Source organism: Podarcis gaigeae (genome assembly GCF_964106915.1).
Source record: "Podarcis gaigeae genome assembly, chromosome: 5".
Classification (NCBI taxonomy): domain Eukaryota; kingdom Metazoa; phylum Chordata; class Lepidosauria; order Squamata; family Lacertidae; genus Podarcis; species Podarcis gaigeae.
In genome coordinates, this window is record NC_139681.1 from 100,939,137 (window position 1) to 100,952,720 (window position 13,584).

Genomic DNA, 13,584 nt, shown 5'->3' on the forward strand with positions numbered 1-13,584 from the left:
CTTCGGCGATCAGCCTTCTTTATGGGTCTTTCTAATAGATCTTTTTAATACATTGTTTTAATTCTATTTGTGTTTAATAACTTTTTAATGATCATCTTTTCCATGATTTTAGCTTTTCCTTTTTGATGTGTAAAGTGACTCTGCGTTCCAGTCTCGGGGAAAGGCAGGCTATAACAACAGCAGCAGCAGCAACAACAACAACATGAAGCAAAACCTGCAGGAAGCCTCTAGGTGGTTTCTGTGACAGCAGCCTGCCAAGTGCTTACCAGCAGATGAATGAAGGGACTGTGATTGTTGGCTGAGCTGCTTGGACACCAGACTAGAGGACTCTGATGGCAGTGCAAACATGCTCCAAAATACAGGGAGGTGGCCTAGGTATCTCCCGCTTGGACTACTGCAATGCGCTCCATGCAGGGCTACCTTTGAAGGTGACCCGGAAACTACAACCAATCCAGAATGCGGCAGCTAGACTGGTGACTGGGAGTGGCCGCCGGGACGACATAACACCAGTCTTGAGAGATCTGCATTGGCTCCCAGTACGTTTCCAAGCACAATTCAAAGTGTTGGTGCTGACCTTTAAAGCCCTAAATGGCCTCAAAGGCCCAGTAGACCTGAAGGAGCGTCTCCACCCCCATCGTTCAGCCCAGACACTGAGGTCCATCTCTGAGGACCTTCTGGCGGTTCCCTCATTGCGAGAAGTGAGGTTACAGGGAACCAGACAGAGGGCCTTCTCGGTGGTGGCTCCCCCCCCCCCCCCGGAATACCCTCTCTTCAGATGTGAAGGAAATAAGCAGCTATCCTTTAAAAAGACATCTGAAGGCAGCCCTGTTTAGGGAAGCTTTTAATGTTTAATGCTGTACTGTTTTTAACACTTAATTGGGATCCGCCCAGAGTGGCTGGGGAAACTCAGCCAGATGGGCGGGGTATAAAAAATAAATTATTCTTATATTATTATGATTATGAGCTCAAAAGCATTATTCAGCTCACATTTCCAAAAAAACCTGAAGCCTTTCTGTTAGTGACCATTGGTGATGAGATCCCTATGAAGGTACACAACTCTTTATGCAACAGCAGCGGCCAGAATAGCATAAATTGGAAAGAAAGAGAAACCTCAACCAAAGAGAGACAACGGCTGCACAAATTGTCAGAATTTACAGAACTTGCAAATATGACGGCCAAAGTAAGGAATCAGAATGGGATAAAAGACAAAGGGTGAATAGGATAGTTTGGGGGAATAGTTTAAAAAAATTACACTAAAATTGATTTACAATTAGGGGTATTCCTATGAACAGCAGTTAAATACAGGAAAATTATTTATTAGCTCAGGGTGGGCTAATAAACTGATATGCAGCAATGTTGAGAATGCCATGGAAGGTCAGGTTGGGAATTCTGCACAGAAATTATGCATGATGGTAAAGTATGACATGTCAATCAAAAAATGGAAACTGCTAAACAATTTTTTAAAGGGCTCTCTGGGGTCCTGAAGAGCTGCTGTTTCTCCTCTTCCTTTTAATGTACTTTCGCCGTTACTGTTTCATTTTCTAGGCAGAAGTTCCACAGGTTAAACCTTTTCTCCCTATGGCAATGCCATTTGGGGGGAAGTTTCCCCATGGTGCTTCTCTCCCCCATTCTGTGTTGTGCCACCCCTCCCCCACCCCACCCCTGGCAACCATTTTTTGACTGTCTCCCCCCCCCCCACACACACACTCACAATTCAAAGTGCCCCCCACTTCGGAAAAGGGTGGCGCCCCCTGCTGCAACCTCTTTTGATACTGAACTTTAAATGCCTGTAAATCTCCCTGGGAGAACGGCAGGTAAGAAATCAACAGCAGCAAGAAGAATTCGGGACTTTTTGCTCTTTTTTTCCAAAACATGCAAATCGAATGAAAGGTTGAGAAGCTGGTGAAGTTCATACATAGCGAGAAAAAAGCAAATAGCCAAGAAGAAAAGGAGCTCCTCACTCCATGTAAATGGAGAAAGTTTGTCACTGTTACAGCCTTCTTTCAAATTTTTCAGTACACAGATCGCTCACTCGTCTAGATACTGATGGCCTGCTTTGCATTGAAAGCTTCTTACACTGCCAAGGTAACTTTGAGGCAATACTTAACAGTTAGTGAGGTCCCGCCTAAGTGTGCAGATTCCCTGACACGTTTTCACAGAGGGAGCTTGTCAGTAACAGCGGTATGAATTAAAAATCCAAAATCATAGTATATCCATTTCTAAGCAAGATACATTTCCACCCCCGGAGGATGGAGCGGGACCTCGAGGAGAACCGCTGGGCTCTGCCCCAGGGTCCGCCCTCGCCTCCCCGCACCCGCAGCTCCTCTGGGTCGCCGGAAGGGTCCGTGGGAGGCGTCGTCCCCCCAAAAAGAGAGTTGCAGCCCCCCACAAGAGGGGGAAACCCTCGCTCCCCAGACGCGGCTTCCAGAGCCCCGTCCCCGTCTGCAGACTGCTCTGTAGAGCCTCCCAGTTCAGTTCCGTCTAACATTAAAGCCAAGAAAATAATGCCCCCCTAATTTTTTTATTATTATTTTTTTGAGGGGCGAGGTAGTTGAAAGCAATTAAGTTCGCCCCTCCCCTGAAAAGGGGCCTGCGAATTTTCAGATCCCCCCCCACAACCCCGCAAGGTGTGGGGGGGGCGCTGAGCCAGGCGGGCACCTCGAACATTTTGGGAGATGGGGATACCCAGATGTGCCCCCTTCCCCGAACCAGAACGAGGGTCTTCGCCTCGGCCAGGGCCGGGCAGCATTCTTCAGGGGTGAGGCTGAGGAGGAGCCCCCCCCCCGCCTTCTCTGAGGCCGCATTCCTGCCCCCGCTCCCCGAAGGCTGGGTTTTCCCAGGCTCTGGGGCGTCGGCGGCAGCTGCTGCTGCTTGCCGCCCGCCTGGCTTCCCTCCCCGACGGCTCCGTCCAAGCCGCGCGCCAAGGAGCGCACACCGCCCGCCGCTGAAGTCCCCGGGGGGGGGGCAGGAGGAGGAGAGGGCGGCGGCCGCAATAAAACCTCCTGGCACGTGCTGGGCTCGGAGCTGCCGCTGGCGAAAGCCCCGCTGCCCTTTACTCGCGAGGAGAGGCCGTTGTGCTCCGGCGACCCCGCGCCCTACATTTCTCTCCTCGCCGTCGGGATCCCGGCCGCGAAGAGGCGGCTGCGCTCCGGCTCGACAGCATCTTCGAGAGGTGCAGGGACGGGCAAGTGCGCCTCCTCCCCAACTCTCCGCATCCTGCATTTACGAGAGCAGGACACCAGCTAAGGGGGTTCCTCCCCCACACACACACCCGCCAGCGACCCTCTCCGGCCCCGTCGGTGGGCGGCTGGGGATCCTTAGCGGATCCCCATTTAACTGCCGCACAGGGTGCTCTCGGGGGAAAAGCTCCCCTCTCCGGAGAGCCGCCGGAGAGCGAGCCCCCGAGACCCGGCTGCGAGGCGGAGCCCCGAAGCCGTCGGGTGTCCGGGCGCGCGGCGCGGCAAGGGTTAAAGCCAAGCGAGCGGCTGGTGATTGACAGGGCGGCCCCTGGTGCCCGGGGTGGCGGTGGCGGGGAGGGGGGGGTGTCCGGGCGCGCGCCATTGGCCGCCGGGCGTTGCGCCGGGCGGCCAATGGGTGCGCGCCGTCCACGAGCGGGGCCGCGTGCCTCCGGCTCCCATTGGCTGAAAGTCACTGTGGGAAAGAAAGTTTGGGAAGTTTCACACGAGCCGTTCGCGTGCAGCGCAGCCTATAAATAGGCGCCGCCGGGCGGGGAGGCGGCCGGGATTGCGCCGCGCAGGGAGGCAGCAGCAGCAGCAGCAGCAGCAGACGACGACGGAGAGCGCGCGCCAGGCAGCCGCCGCCTGTGACCCGCCCCGTCCCTCCGGGCTGCTCCACCGCGCGCGCCCGCCCGCCTGGCCGTGCGCGTCCCGGTTGCCAGGGCGGCTTGGGAAGCAGACGCCGCCGCTCCGGCTCCTTTGGACTCGCCACCACCCGAGAGCCGCTGGCCTGGCACCCTCGACGGCCGCGGACGCTTTTTCCCAGGACTCGAGGGGTTGGCGACGGCGTTAGCAGCTTGCCCCGCCAAGCCTCTCTGGGGGCCAGGATGCCCGCCGACCTGATGGAGAAGAGTTCCTCGTCGCCCGTGGCCGCCACCCCGGCCAGCGTCCACGCCACGCCCGACAAGCCCCGCACGGCCTCGGACCACCGGAAGGTAACAGCCGGCGGGGCGTGGGGGCCGCTCTTCTCCGCTCCCCTCCCCGTCTCTCCCTCCCTCCCTCCTTCCTGCCGGTCTGACGGGCGCTTGTCTCTTGCAGTCGTCCAAGCCCATCATGGAGAAGCGGCGGCGCGCGCGGATCAACGAGAGCCTCGGGCAGCTCAAGACGCTGATCCTGGACGCGCTCAAGAAGGACGTAAGTGGCCCGAGCGGCGGGTGGGGGCATCGGCCTTCGCGGGAAAGGGTGCCCCATCTCCGGCTCCCGAAGGCCGGGCGACCCCCAGGCAGGCTGTGCATTCAAGGAGGCTGGACGCCCCCCAGCCCGGGAAGGCTGCGGGACGTCATTCTCACAACCACCCTGTGAGGTGTGCCCTCCCCCCACTTCAAAAAGCCAGGAGCCCCGTGGCCTTCCAGGGTCCAAGTCTTCCCATGTCCTTGTTGCTATTATTATTAATTAGTATTTATTAAATATCAATCAATTAATTAAATGTTCTTTGTAAATTTATCAAGTAGTATATCTTAACATCCCGACGATAAATCCCACCCTCACAGTTAGTGCGGATAACCTTATGGACTTGCCGGGGGGCGACCTGCCAGCCCCCTTTTTCTGGGAAAATGCCGACCAGCATGTGCTGCCCTTCTGGGACCTGGGGGTGAGGGTATTCCTTCGCTTTCCAGCTGAGATTCATCCCTCTTTCCCTCCTTTGAGATCCTCCTGTGCCCAGACTCTCTCCCTCGGCCCCCCCCCCCAGCGTGTCGCCCCCTGGTGCTCACTCTCCCCCCCCCCCCCCTTGTCTTGCAGAGCTCCCGGCACTCCAAGCTGGAGAAAGCGGACATATTAGAAATGACAGTCAAGCATTTGAGAAACCTGCAGCGAGCGCAGATGACGGGTGAGTGGCTGGCCGGGCTGCGTGCGCGCGAGAGAGCGCGTGTGTGTCCCCCCCTCCCTGCCCCCTCCCTCTCTCCCCCTCCCTCTCCAGAGGTGATTTCTTCCAGACTTCCGCCTGCGGTTTTGAATGCCATTCAAGCTGTGTTTTACTGACTTGGCGAAGGCGGCCTTTCCCACGGTCTGGGTCTTATTTATAGCCACAACTCCAAGTTGTTACTGTTCCGGAAAAGAGGTGGGGGGGGGGAGAGAGAGAGAGAGAGAAGGGAGAGGGTGGCAGCTTGCAGGCAGAGGAAATGGGGACGGGATAATGAGAAGCAAACGGGACACATCCTGCTGCTCCTGCCATAGGAGGCGAGAGCCCCCCCCCCTTCTCCTTGCTAAGGCTTCCCTTTGTTTAAAGCTGTGTGCAACCTTGGCAGGCAGCCTCTGAATGGAGGGTGCTTCTGCGCTGCAGAGATCTATGCCCTTGAATGGTAGAATTCGAAGGGACCCCAAGCATCATCTAGACCAACCCCCTGCAGTTTGTGTGTGTGTGTGTCGCTGTTAAGGCCGGTGACACTTTTCTTGGCTCTCTCTCCCTCCTTCCCAAGGCTGAACGCTCTGGGCTCTGTGTGTCTCTCTCTCTTTCTGAGGTTGCCTCTTTCCTTCCTTTCTTCCAGCCGCACTGAATACAGACCCCACTGTGCTGGGTAAATACCGGGCCGGATTCAATGAGTGCATGAACGAGGTGACCCGCTTCCTCTCCACCTGCGAGGGGGTGAACGCTGAGGTGCGAACCCGACTCCTCGGACACCTGGCCAGCTGCATGAGCCAGATCAACGCCATGAACTATCCCGCCCCTCAGCCGTCCTCCGCTGCACTGCCGCTGCCACCCCACCCTGCGCCCCCCGGGGGCCAGCATGGCCCCTCTTTCGGGCAGCCCCTGGTACAGATCCCAGCGGGTGCGGTGCCCCCTGCGGCCGGCGTTGTGCCTTGCAAGCTGGGCAGCCCGGCCGGGGAAAGCACCAAGGTGTACGGAGGCTTCCAGCTGGTGCCAGCATCCGACGGGCAGTTCGCCTTCCTCATCCCCAGCACGGCCTTTGGGCCCCCGCACAGCAACGCCGTCATCCCCCTCTACGCTGACGGGGGCATGGGGTCGGCGTTGCCCCCCGCTGTCTCAGTCTCTCCTGCGTCTGGCGCCCCATCACTTTCGGCAGATTCGGTGTGGAGGCCTTGGTGAAAGCAGGCGAGGGGCTGGCGGCCCACCCACCCTTCGGCCTCTGGACTTTGGGTCAGGACTTGGAGTGCCCCGCCCCTGTGGCCAGGGCTCTGGGTTCTCGTCTGGTTCTCTGGTTGTAAATAGCTGTCTACTGTTCATATTGGATTGTGCCTTCATTTGTACCGTAGCAAATCTCTCCCTTTTCTTTCCTGTGGCTTTTCACGTGGCCTGTGCAAGTGTGCACACGCTTGTGAGAGAGTCCACTTTCCGAGTCCACCTCTCCCCCCCCACCCTCTTTCTGGCTTTGTCTCTGCCCAACTCCTTTTCTTTTCAGTGACACCAAAGACCTGTTTGTTCTTAACAACGAGGACAGCCTTTCCTTCCTTTTGGAAGTTATTTGATAAAAATAAAAAAGACATTAGGTATTGCGTGTGCTGCAATAGCCTGGTGTGGGTGCAGCTCTCTCCTTTGGGCGGTGTGGTTGGGGGGGGATGAGGGTGCAGGACCCTGAGCTGGGGGCTCTCCTGGCGGCCATGAGTTCACTCTGTTTGCCTGGCTGCTCATAAAGAGCCAAATCACATGGCCTGCAAACCTGATAAGTTCCTTGCCAATTCCCTTTTATCTTCAAAAGTGACCCCTGAATTTAATCCACACAGTAGCAGAGGGGAGGGAGGTCATGATAAGGCCGCCTATCAATGCTATGTGCAAAAAAGACCTTTTCCTCCTGTTCTGATGTGTCTCACATTTGTACACACACAGATTTCCTAATTTTTCCCAATCGGCACAAAAATGGCAGTATAGCCTTTGCTCCCTGCTTGGCCCTAAAGGGACTGTGCATCTCTGTTCCAAGGGTCTCAGACAGCAGATTTTTAAGTCTGCCTGGGATCCTGGGAAGCCCTTGTTGCTCTAGAGTGGACAGTGGATCCTAAGGGCTGCTCTCCATGTAAAGCAACTATCATACTCCCTTGTATAAGGTGGGGAGGAGAGCAGCAATGCCCTGGACTAAACATGGGGAAGGGATGGACTACAGCCTGCAGATAAACACTTACTAGGGCCTGGAGTTTGTGAAAGCACCAAGACTGAGCCTTTTGCAGCTAGAACTAGCGGCTGTGTTAAGTCTGTGTTAAAAAAAGGTCAGGAAGCTGGGTATATTGATTCTTTCCTGTGTAGCTTTAGCAAGTTCCTGGGTGGGAAGGGGAGACAGCCCTGTCTGGTTGGCAGACACTGGCAAAATGTTGGCTCGACCATGGCACGTTTGGTGGGTCATAGAATTGTAGAGTTGGAAGGGACCCCCCCCCCCGAGGGTCTTGCAATCCAGAAATCAAGGTCCACAGCTGGCTGAACATCTGCACCCCAACTCTGGCATGCTCCTCTGAGGATTCTGCACCATGTGGAGGGCCATGGAGCCTCTGTCTTGGCCCTGTGCTGCTGCTGTTCAAATTTGCAGGTGGTACAAAGTTGGGAGGTTTGGCTGACACCCTGGGAGATCAACCCCAGGTGGAAAAAAAACAATGATCTCATCAGGGTTGGAACATAGAACTGCAAGCAGCAAGATGGATTTCAACAGATCAAGGAAAAAAACTGCAGCTGGCTGCAAAAGATCATAGGAGTAGGGAGGCCTACTTCAATGTAAGGTAATCCTAAGTTAGGTCCAGTCGTGACTGACTCTGGGGTTGCGGCGCTCATCTCGCTTTATTGGCTGAGGTAACCGGCGTGCAGCTTCCAGGTCATGTGGCCAGCATGACTAAGCCACTTCTGGTGAACCAGAGCAGCACATGGAAATGCCATTTACCTTCCCGCCGAGCGATACCTATTGATCTACTTGCACTTTGACGTGCTTTCAAACTGCTAGGTTGGCAGGAGCAGGGACCGAGCAATGGGAGCTCACCCCGTTGCGGGGATTCGAACCGCTCACCTTCTGATTGGCAAGCCCTAGGCTCTGTGGTTTAACCCACAGTGCCACAAGCGTCCCTCAGGTACTCGTGTTGTTGTTGTTTAGTCGTTTAGTCATGTCCGACTCTTCGTGACCCCATGGACCAGAGAACGCCAGGCACTTCTGTCCTCCACTGCCTCCCGCAGTTTGGTCAAACTCATGCTGGTAACCTCGAAAACACTGTCCCACCATCTCGTCCTCTGTCGTCCCCTTCTCCTTGTGCCCTCCATCTTTCCCGACATCAGGGTCTTTTCCAGGGAGTCTTCTCTTCTCCTGAGGTGGCCAAAGTCTTGGAGCCTCAGCTTCAGGATCTGTCCTTCCAGTGAGCACTCAGGGCTGATTTCCTTCAGAATGGAGAGGTTGGATCTTCTTGCAGTCCATGGGACTCTCCAGAGTCTCCTCCAGCACCAGAATTCAAAAGCATCAATTTAGGCTGTATCAAAATCAAGAGAAGTCCAGCATTTCCTTCTCCCTTCTGTTCTGGTCAGGCCACCTCCAGAGTGTGGTGGTTCTTTCCAGGCAGGGCATTCCAGCAGGACATTGCCCAAATGAAGAGTGTCCAGGTCTGGGATCAGGCATAAAGTTATTTCTCCAAGGAATGATGGAAACTTGTTTAGGCTGGAGAAGAGAAGCTGAACAGGAGCCATGTCTCTGTTCTCCCAAAACCCGAGGGCTGGCAGGGGCAGACTTGTTCTCCTTTGCTCTCAGATAAGGAAAGGGGTGAGGCTAGTGGCCACTGAGAGGGGCAGACTCTCAATGAGAGGAAATGGCAGATTCTGGCTGAACATCCGAAGGTCCTAGAGCTGGGCCTGTCTGACCAGGGGCAGAGGCTGCCTGCCTGGGAGGTGGCGACCTCCCCTTCCCCGTGGATCAGAGGCTAGAGGGACTGCTGTCTGGGATGCTGAGACAGGAGTCCATCAAATCATAAAAATGTAGAGTTGGAAGGGATCCCGAGGGTCATCTAGTCCCACCCCCTGAGACGCAGGAATCACTCATCCCTGACACCCAACCTCTGCTAAAAAGCCTCCAAGGCAACAACAGAGATGGAGGTCGCTGGACTGGTGACTCAAGGGAGGTGGGGGAGGCAGTGTGGAAACAGGTGGAGCAGTGGGAAGCCCATCTGCAGGGAAACAGAGGCAGAAAGGGAAAACGGGGGGGGGGTGGCCTGCTGACTTTTTAGCCTCCGGCTTCACCCACTGCCCGGTGTGGCCCGCGACAGGCTAGCTGCGAGGGAATGCGGCCCCCAGCAGGGAAAAGGGTTCTCCTGACTGAGGATCTCTTTGCAGCTGTCAGGCCCCCTTGCAATGCTCCCTTTGGGGGGGGCGGGGAAGCAGCACACACTCCCCCCCCCCAGAACAGCTTAAGCGGGGGAGCATCCCTGCGGGGCGGGAAAGCAAAAGAGGATTTGCCCGGACCAAGAGCAACATTTTCCAGCAGGGGCCGTACCTCTGCTCCCCCCCATTCATCCTCGACCCCCCCCCCCCGTCAATGCTTCCTGGGCGAAGGCCGGGCTGCTGTGTGCTTCGCCCCACGGCCCTTGGCCCGCCCCACTTCCATGCAGCTCCGGACCTCCCAGGAAAGTAGGGGCAGCCGCCCCTCCCCTAAGTCATTTTGCACGCTCCTTTCCTCCGCCCCCGGGCCTGGCCGGGCGGCGATGATTTAACACCCGCCACATCTGGTTGTGATCAGGCCTGGCGTTTCCTTTGCCCCCCCCTAATGGATAAAACATGTGGAGAGGGGCGCTTGGCTTCGGAGCAGCAGCAGCCCTCCCCCCGCCCCTTAGTCATGCCCCATTTGCAGGCGAGATGGGGGAGAGCCGGATAAAGGGCAGGCTTGCGTTTCAGTGCCCCCCCGCCCCCGCCCCCCTTAATAACTCAGCCCGTGCTGAGAATTCCTCGCAAATCCCCCCCAACAAAGGCGGCCGAATTCCCGCTGGAGAGACCAGGTGCCTGCCTGCCTTGCGCTCAGGTGTTGAGGAAAGGAATGCGGCGGGGGGAGAGGGGGGGCTCCGACCCCTGTCAGCACAGGCCCACGGGCCTCCCTCCTTGGAAAGGCCCCAGGCGCCCAGGCAAAGGAGCCCCTCCTGTCAAGGGTGCATTTTTGGACAGTTTTGGGCCCCTGTTGCTGGCATCCGTCTACCGCGAGAAACAATGGAGTCTGCCTCCGAGGGTGAAGCCAAACCGCTGCATTAGCAGCACCCAGGGGGCCACGCAGGAAGGCCCTGGGCTGCCCAGTTGCACCCCTGCTCTCTAAAATAAACCGCTTTATTCGAGGTGGCGGCGTTATGAAGAGGGGGCCGGCCTGAGCTTGGAGGTCGCCCCCCTGTCGTGTCCCATCCCAGCAGGCTGGATGGAAGCAGCTGAGGACTTCCTCCCATCTCACCACTGGCTCAGGGCAACCCAGGATTTGAACCCAGGTCTCTCTCAGGCCCTAGTCAGACACGCGAACCACTAGGGCACGCCTGCTGCTGCCCACGTTTCCCGCTCACCTGGCGGAGAATCCGGGCGCCCGGAGCCCCTGCTGCCCCAGCTGCCCCCGCCTCTAGGCTTCACTCCGCCGGGGACTCTGCGCCCCCTTGGCCCGCCCGGCTCCCGCTGCCCCCCGCCCACCTGCCCGTTCCCTCCGGCCGCTTTCAGCCCCGGCGCAGCTTTTGGTTCTGGGCTGTGCGCGCTGGCAGCCGAGGAGCCAGGAAGCCTCTCTGTGTGTCGCTGCGCCCGGCCGCCTGCTAAGTGCTCCGCGTTGAACTCCGTCCCGGGCGAGGTCGTGAGAAAGGAGCGACGGGCAGGCGGCCAGGGAGTGAGCGCCTCCCGCCACGCGAAGTTATGCCGGGCCGGCCGGCAGGCAGGCAGCCGGCTGACAGCGCTCGAGCCCCTGCCCAGAGCCCCAGAATCCTACTATGGTCGAGTCTGAAGAGACTCCCCCCGGTCATCTAGCCCAACCCCCCCCCCCTTGCAAAGCAGGAATCTCAGCTAAAGCATTCATGGCAGGTGATCATCCAGCCTCTGCCTGAAAGCTCTCCAACAAATCACTGATGTGTAGAGTTGGAAGGGATCCCCAAGGGTCATCTAGGCTAACCCCTGCAATGCGGGAATCGCAGCTCAAGAATCCTGGACAGAGCCTCTGTGGAAGATCTCAGGAGATGGAGAGACCCTCCACCCCACTGTGGAAGAGCTCTCAGAAAGTTACTCCTAATGATTCAGAAGCATGCAGGATTGGCCTGCCTTCTGTTCCTCCTTGAGAGAAGTACAGTGGTACCTCAGGTTAAGAACTTGATTCATTCCGGAGGTCCGTTCTTAACCTGAGGTACCACTTTAGCTAATGGGGCCTCCCACTGCCGCCGCTGCTCAATTTCTGTTCCCATCCTGAAGCAAAGTTCTTAACCCGAGGCACTATTTCTGGGTTAGTGGAGTCTGTAACCTGAAGCGTCTGTAACCCGAGGTACCACTGTACTTCCTTCCGCCTCTCTGCTTTCCTTGCCAGACTGGCCCAAGGCATTCTGCTTTCCAAGGACAAAGGGGTTCTTCCTGGCTTTTAGGGTGCTGCTGCCCTCGCCTGTCTTTTTCACGGGGAAGGGATCCCCTGCCGTGGCCCTTGAACTCCCCAGAGCTGGCTTTCGGGTTCTTTGTACGCAGCTGCACCGCGTGGCCGCAAAACCATCCTGTGCTCAAAGGCTCTGATAGCCGTTTTCTAGGCGAAGAGATAATTTTCTGCACGCTTCAATTTTTAAACCTAGATTTTGTGTATTACCCCCTGCAATCTAAATCCGGCATCTTTTGCATAAATCACCAAGTGTGAAGCAGTGGCTTTAATGATGTGCCTCCTGTTTTTGTTCTTCTGGAAGCTCTCAATTTGAGATCAGAATGTTATTTGGGGATGGATGGGTGAATCAGATGGGGAAGATGGAGATTAATTATTTTTGCAAGTAAACTCAAGCCAGGACCGTTTGCTGGAGAATTTGTTCCCCATCAGTGCTTCCAAATTCCCTTTGCCTGCCCAGCTTGGAGACGCCCGGGGGGGGGGGGGCGGAGGAATTCCCTCTCTGCTCTGCGACTCCCCACCTATTTAGACAGCGTTTTATCCGGCAGGCAATCTGCCAGAGTCCCCCACAGGGACTTATCTGCAGGAAGTTTACAGAAGGAGGTTCAGGTTGGCTGGGAGAGGAAGAGGAGGAGGAGGAGGGGGGATCTGGTTTCTACAAAGCAACTTGGAGGAGGGCAGTCAGGTTACCTGGCCTTTATCTCTTCACCGCTCAGCACAACTGCCAGACCCCCGAAATCTTACCCCTGGAAACAAATGTACATCCATGCCGCAAACGTAGCCCCACACGCCATCCCAGAGTTTTTGGTAGCCAGAGAAGAGACAGAAAGCCACTATGATGAATTCTTTTGTAGTCCAATGGAGTTCAGGATTCCAGAAGCAGGCTTGAGAGCTACACAGAAGGCTTTGGGGGGGGGCCAGGTTGACCCCCAGGTCCGGTTGACCAGCCAAGTGGATGAGGGCCAGTGGCAGTGGAGAGCAGTTTTTGAAAACAGAAGGGAGTTGAACTGGGTCTCGAAATCTGTAGGGAAATCACCAAGGGAACAGGATCACCACCCACTCACCATCCCAAAACAATGTCGGGAAACATTTGGACAAGGTGTATTTCTGGTTGGTGGGATTCCAGGTCAAGAAAAGAGTCAGCCGAGGGTCTCTCCACCCTCCCCAACCCTTAGAAGGACAAAACCATCCAGATTGCAGATGGGGCAGGTTTTGGAAAGCAGGTTGGCTGGCTCAAGGCTCAGTTCACGTCTGTCTGTGGCTGGAAGGTTGGATCTTGTCCCTCTCCCCACCCTTTAATGGCCCCCGTGCTCAGCCTCCCGCAGGGACCTTGCGGCTGTCCTCCAAGGAAGAGGCCTGGGCGGGCAGGCAGGCAGAAACGCCTTCTGAGCCACGCAGCCCCTGCTCCATTCATCGCAGCAGAGTGCCTGGGGGACTCATTGCATTCCGGGGAGGCAGGCAGGGGAACAAGCCCTTCCTACAGGGGGGGGGGGGCATCATGATGGCTCCGTTTGGGAGCAAAGCCTCAAATATGCAGTGGAAGCAGCCCAGTCCTGGGGGACTCAGAACAGGCACGGGAGATGCACCAAGAGAAGGCTGTGGCTGGCCCTCCAGGAAGTGTGCCAGGGTTTGTGTGTCTTTGCCTATGGAACTCCCTCCCACAAGAGGCAGGGGTGGCCTAGATGTTGGATTGGGCAAATTCATGAAGGAGGAGAGGGCTATGGATGGCTCTGCCCTGCCTGCACAGCTGGAGGCAGTGAAATCTTCTGACAGCAGCAATGCTTCTGGATCCTGGTTTCTGGAAGTCACAGGAGGAGAGAGTTGCTCTTGTGTTCAAATCCTGCTTGCCAGCT

General features: G+C 56.7%; 1 protein-coding gene across 1 annotated transcript; it reads left to right on the top strand.

Moving 5' to 3' along the window:
- Positions 1-3,742: 3,742 nt before the first annotated feature.
- Positions 3,743-6,689, top strand: HES1 (hes family bHLH transcription factor 1). The gene is made up of 4 exons (XM_083738630.1): positions 3,743-4,171; positions 4,275-4,370; positions 4,977-5,064; positions 5,723-6,689. Exons 1-4 carry the CDS (start codon positions 4,064-4,066, stop codon positions 6,280-6,282), a joined length of 852 nt encoding a protein of 283 aa, XP_083594756.1. The 5' UTR covers positions 3,743-4,063; the 3' UTR covers positions 6,283-6,689.
- Positions 6,690-13,584: the final 6,895 nt, after the last annotated feature.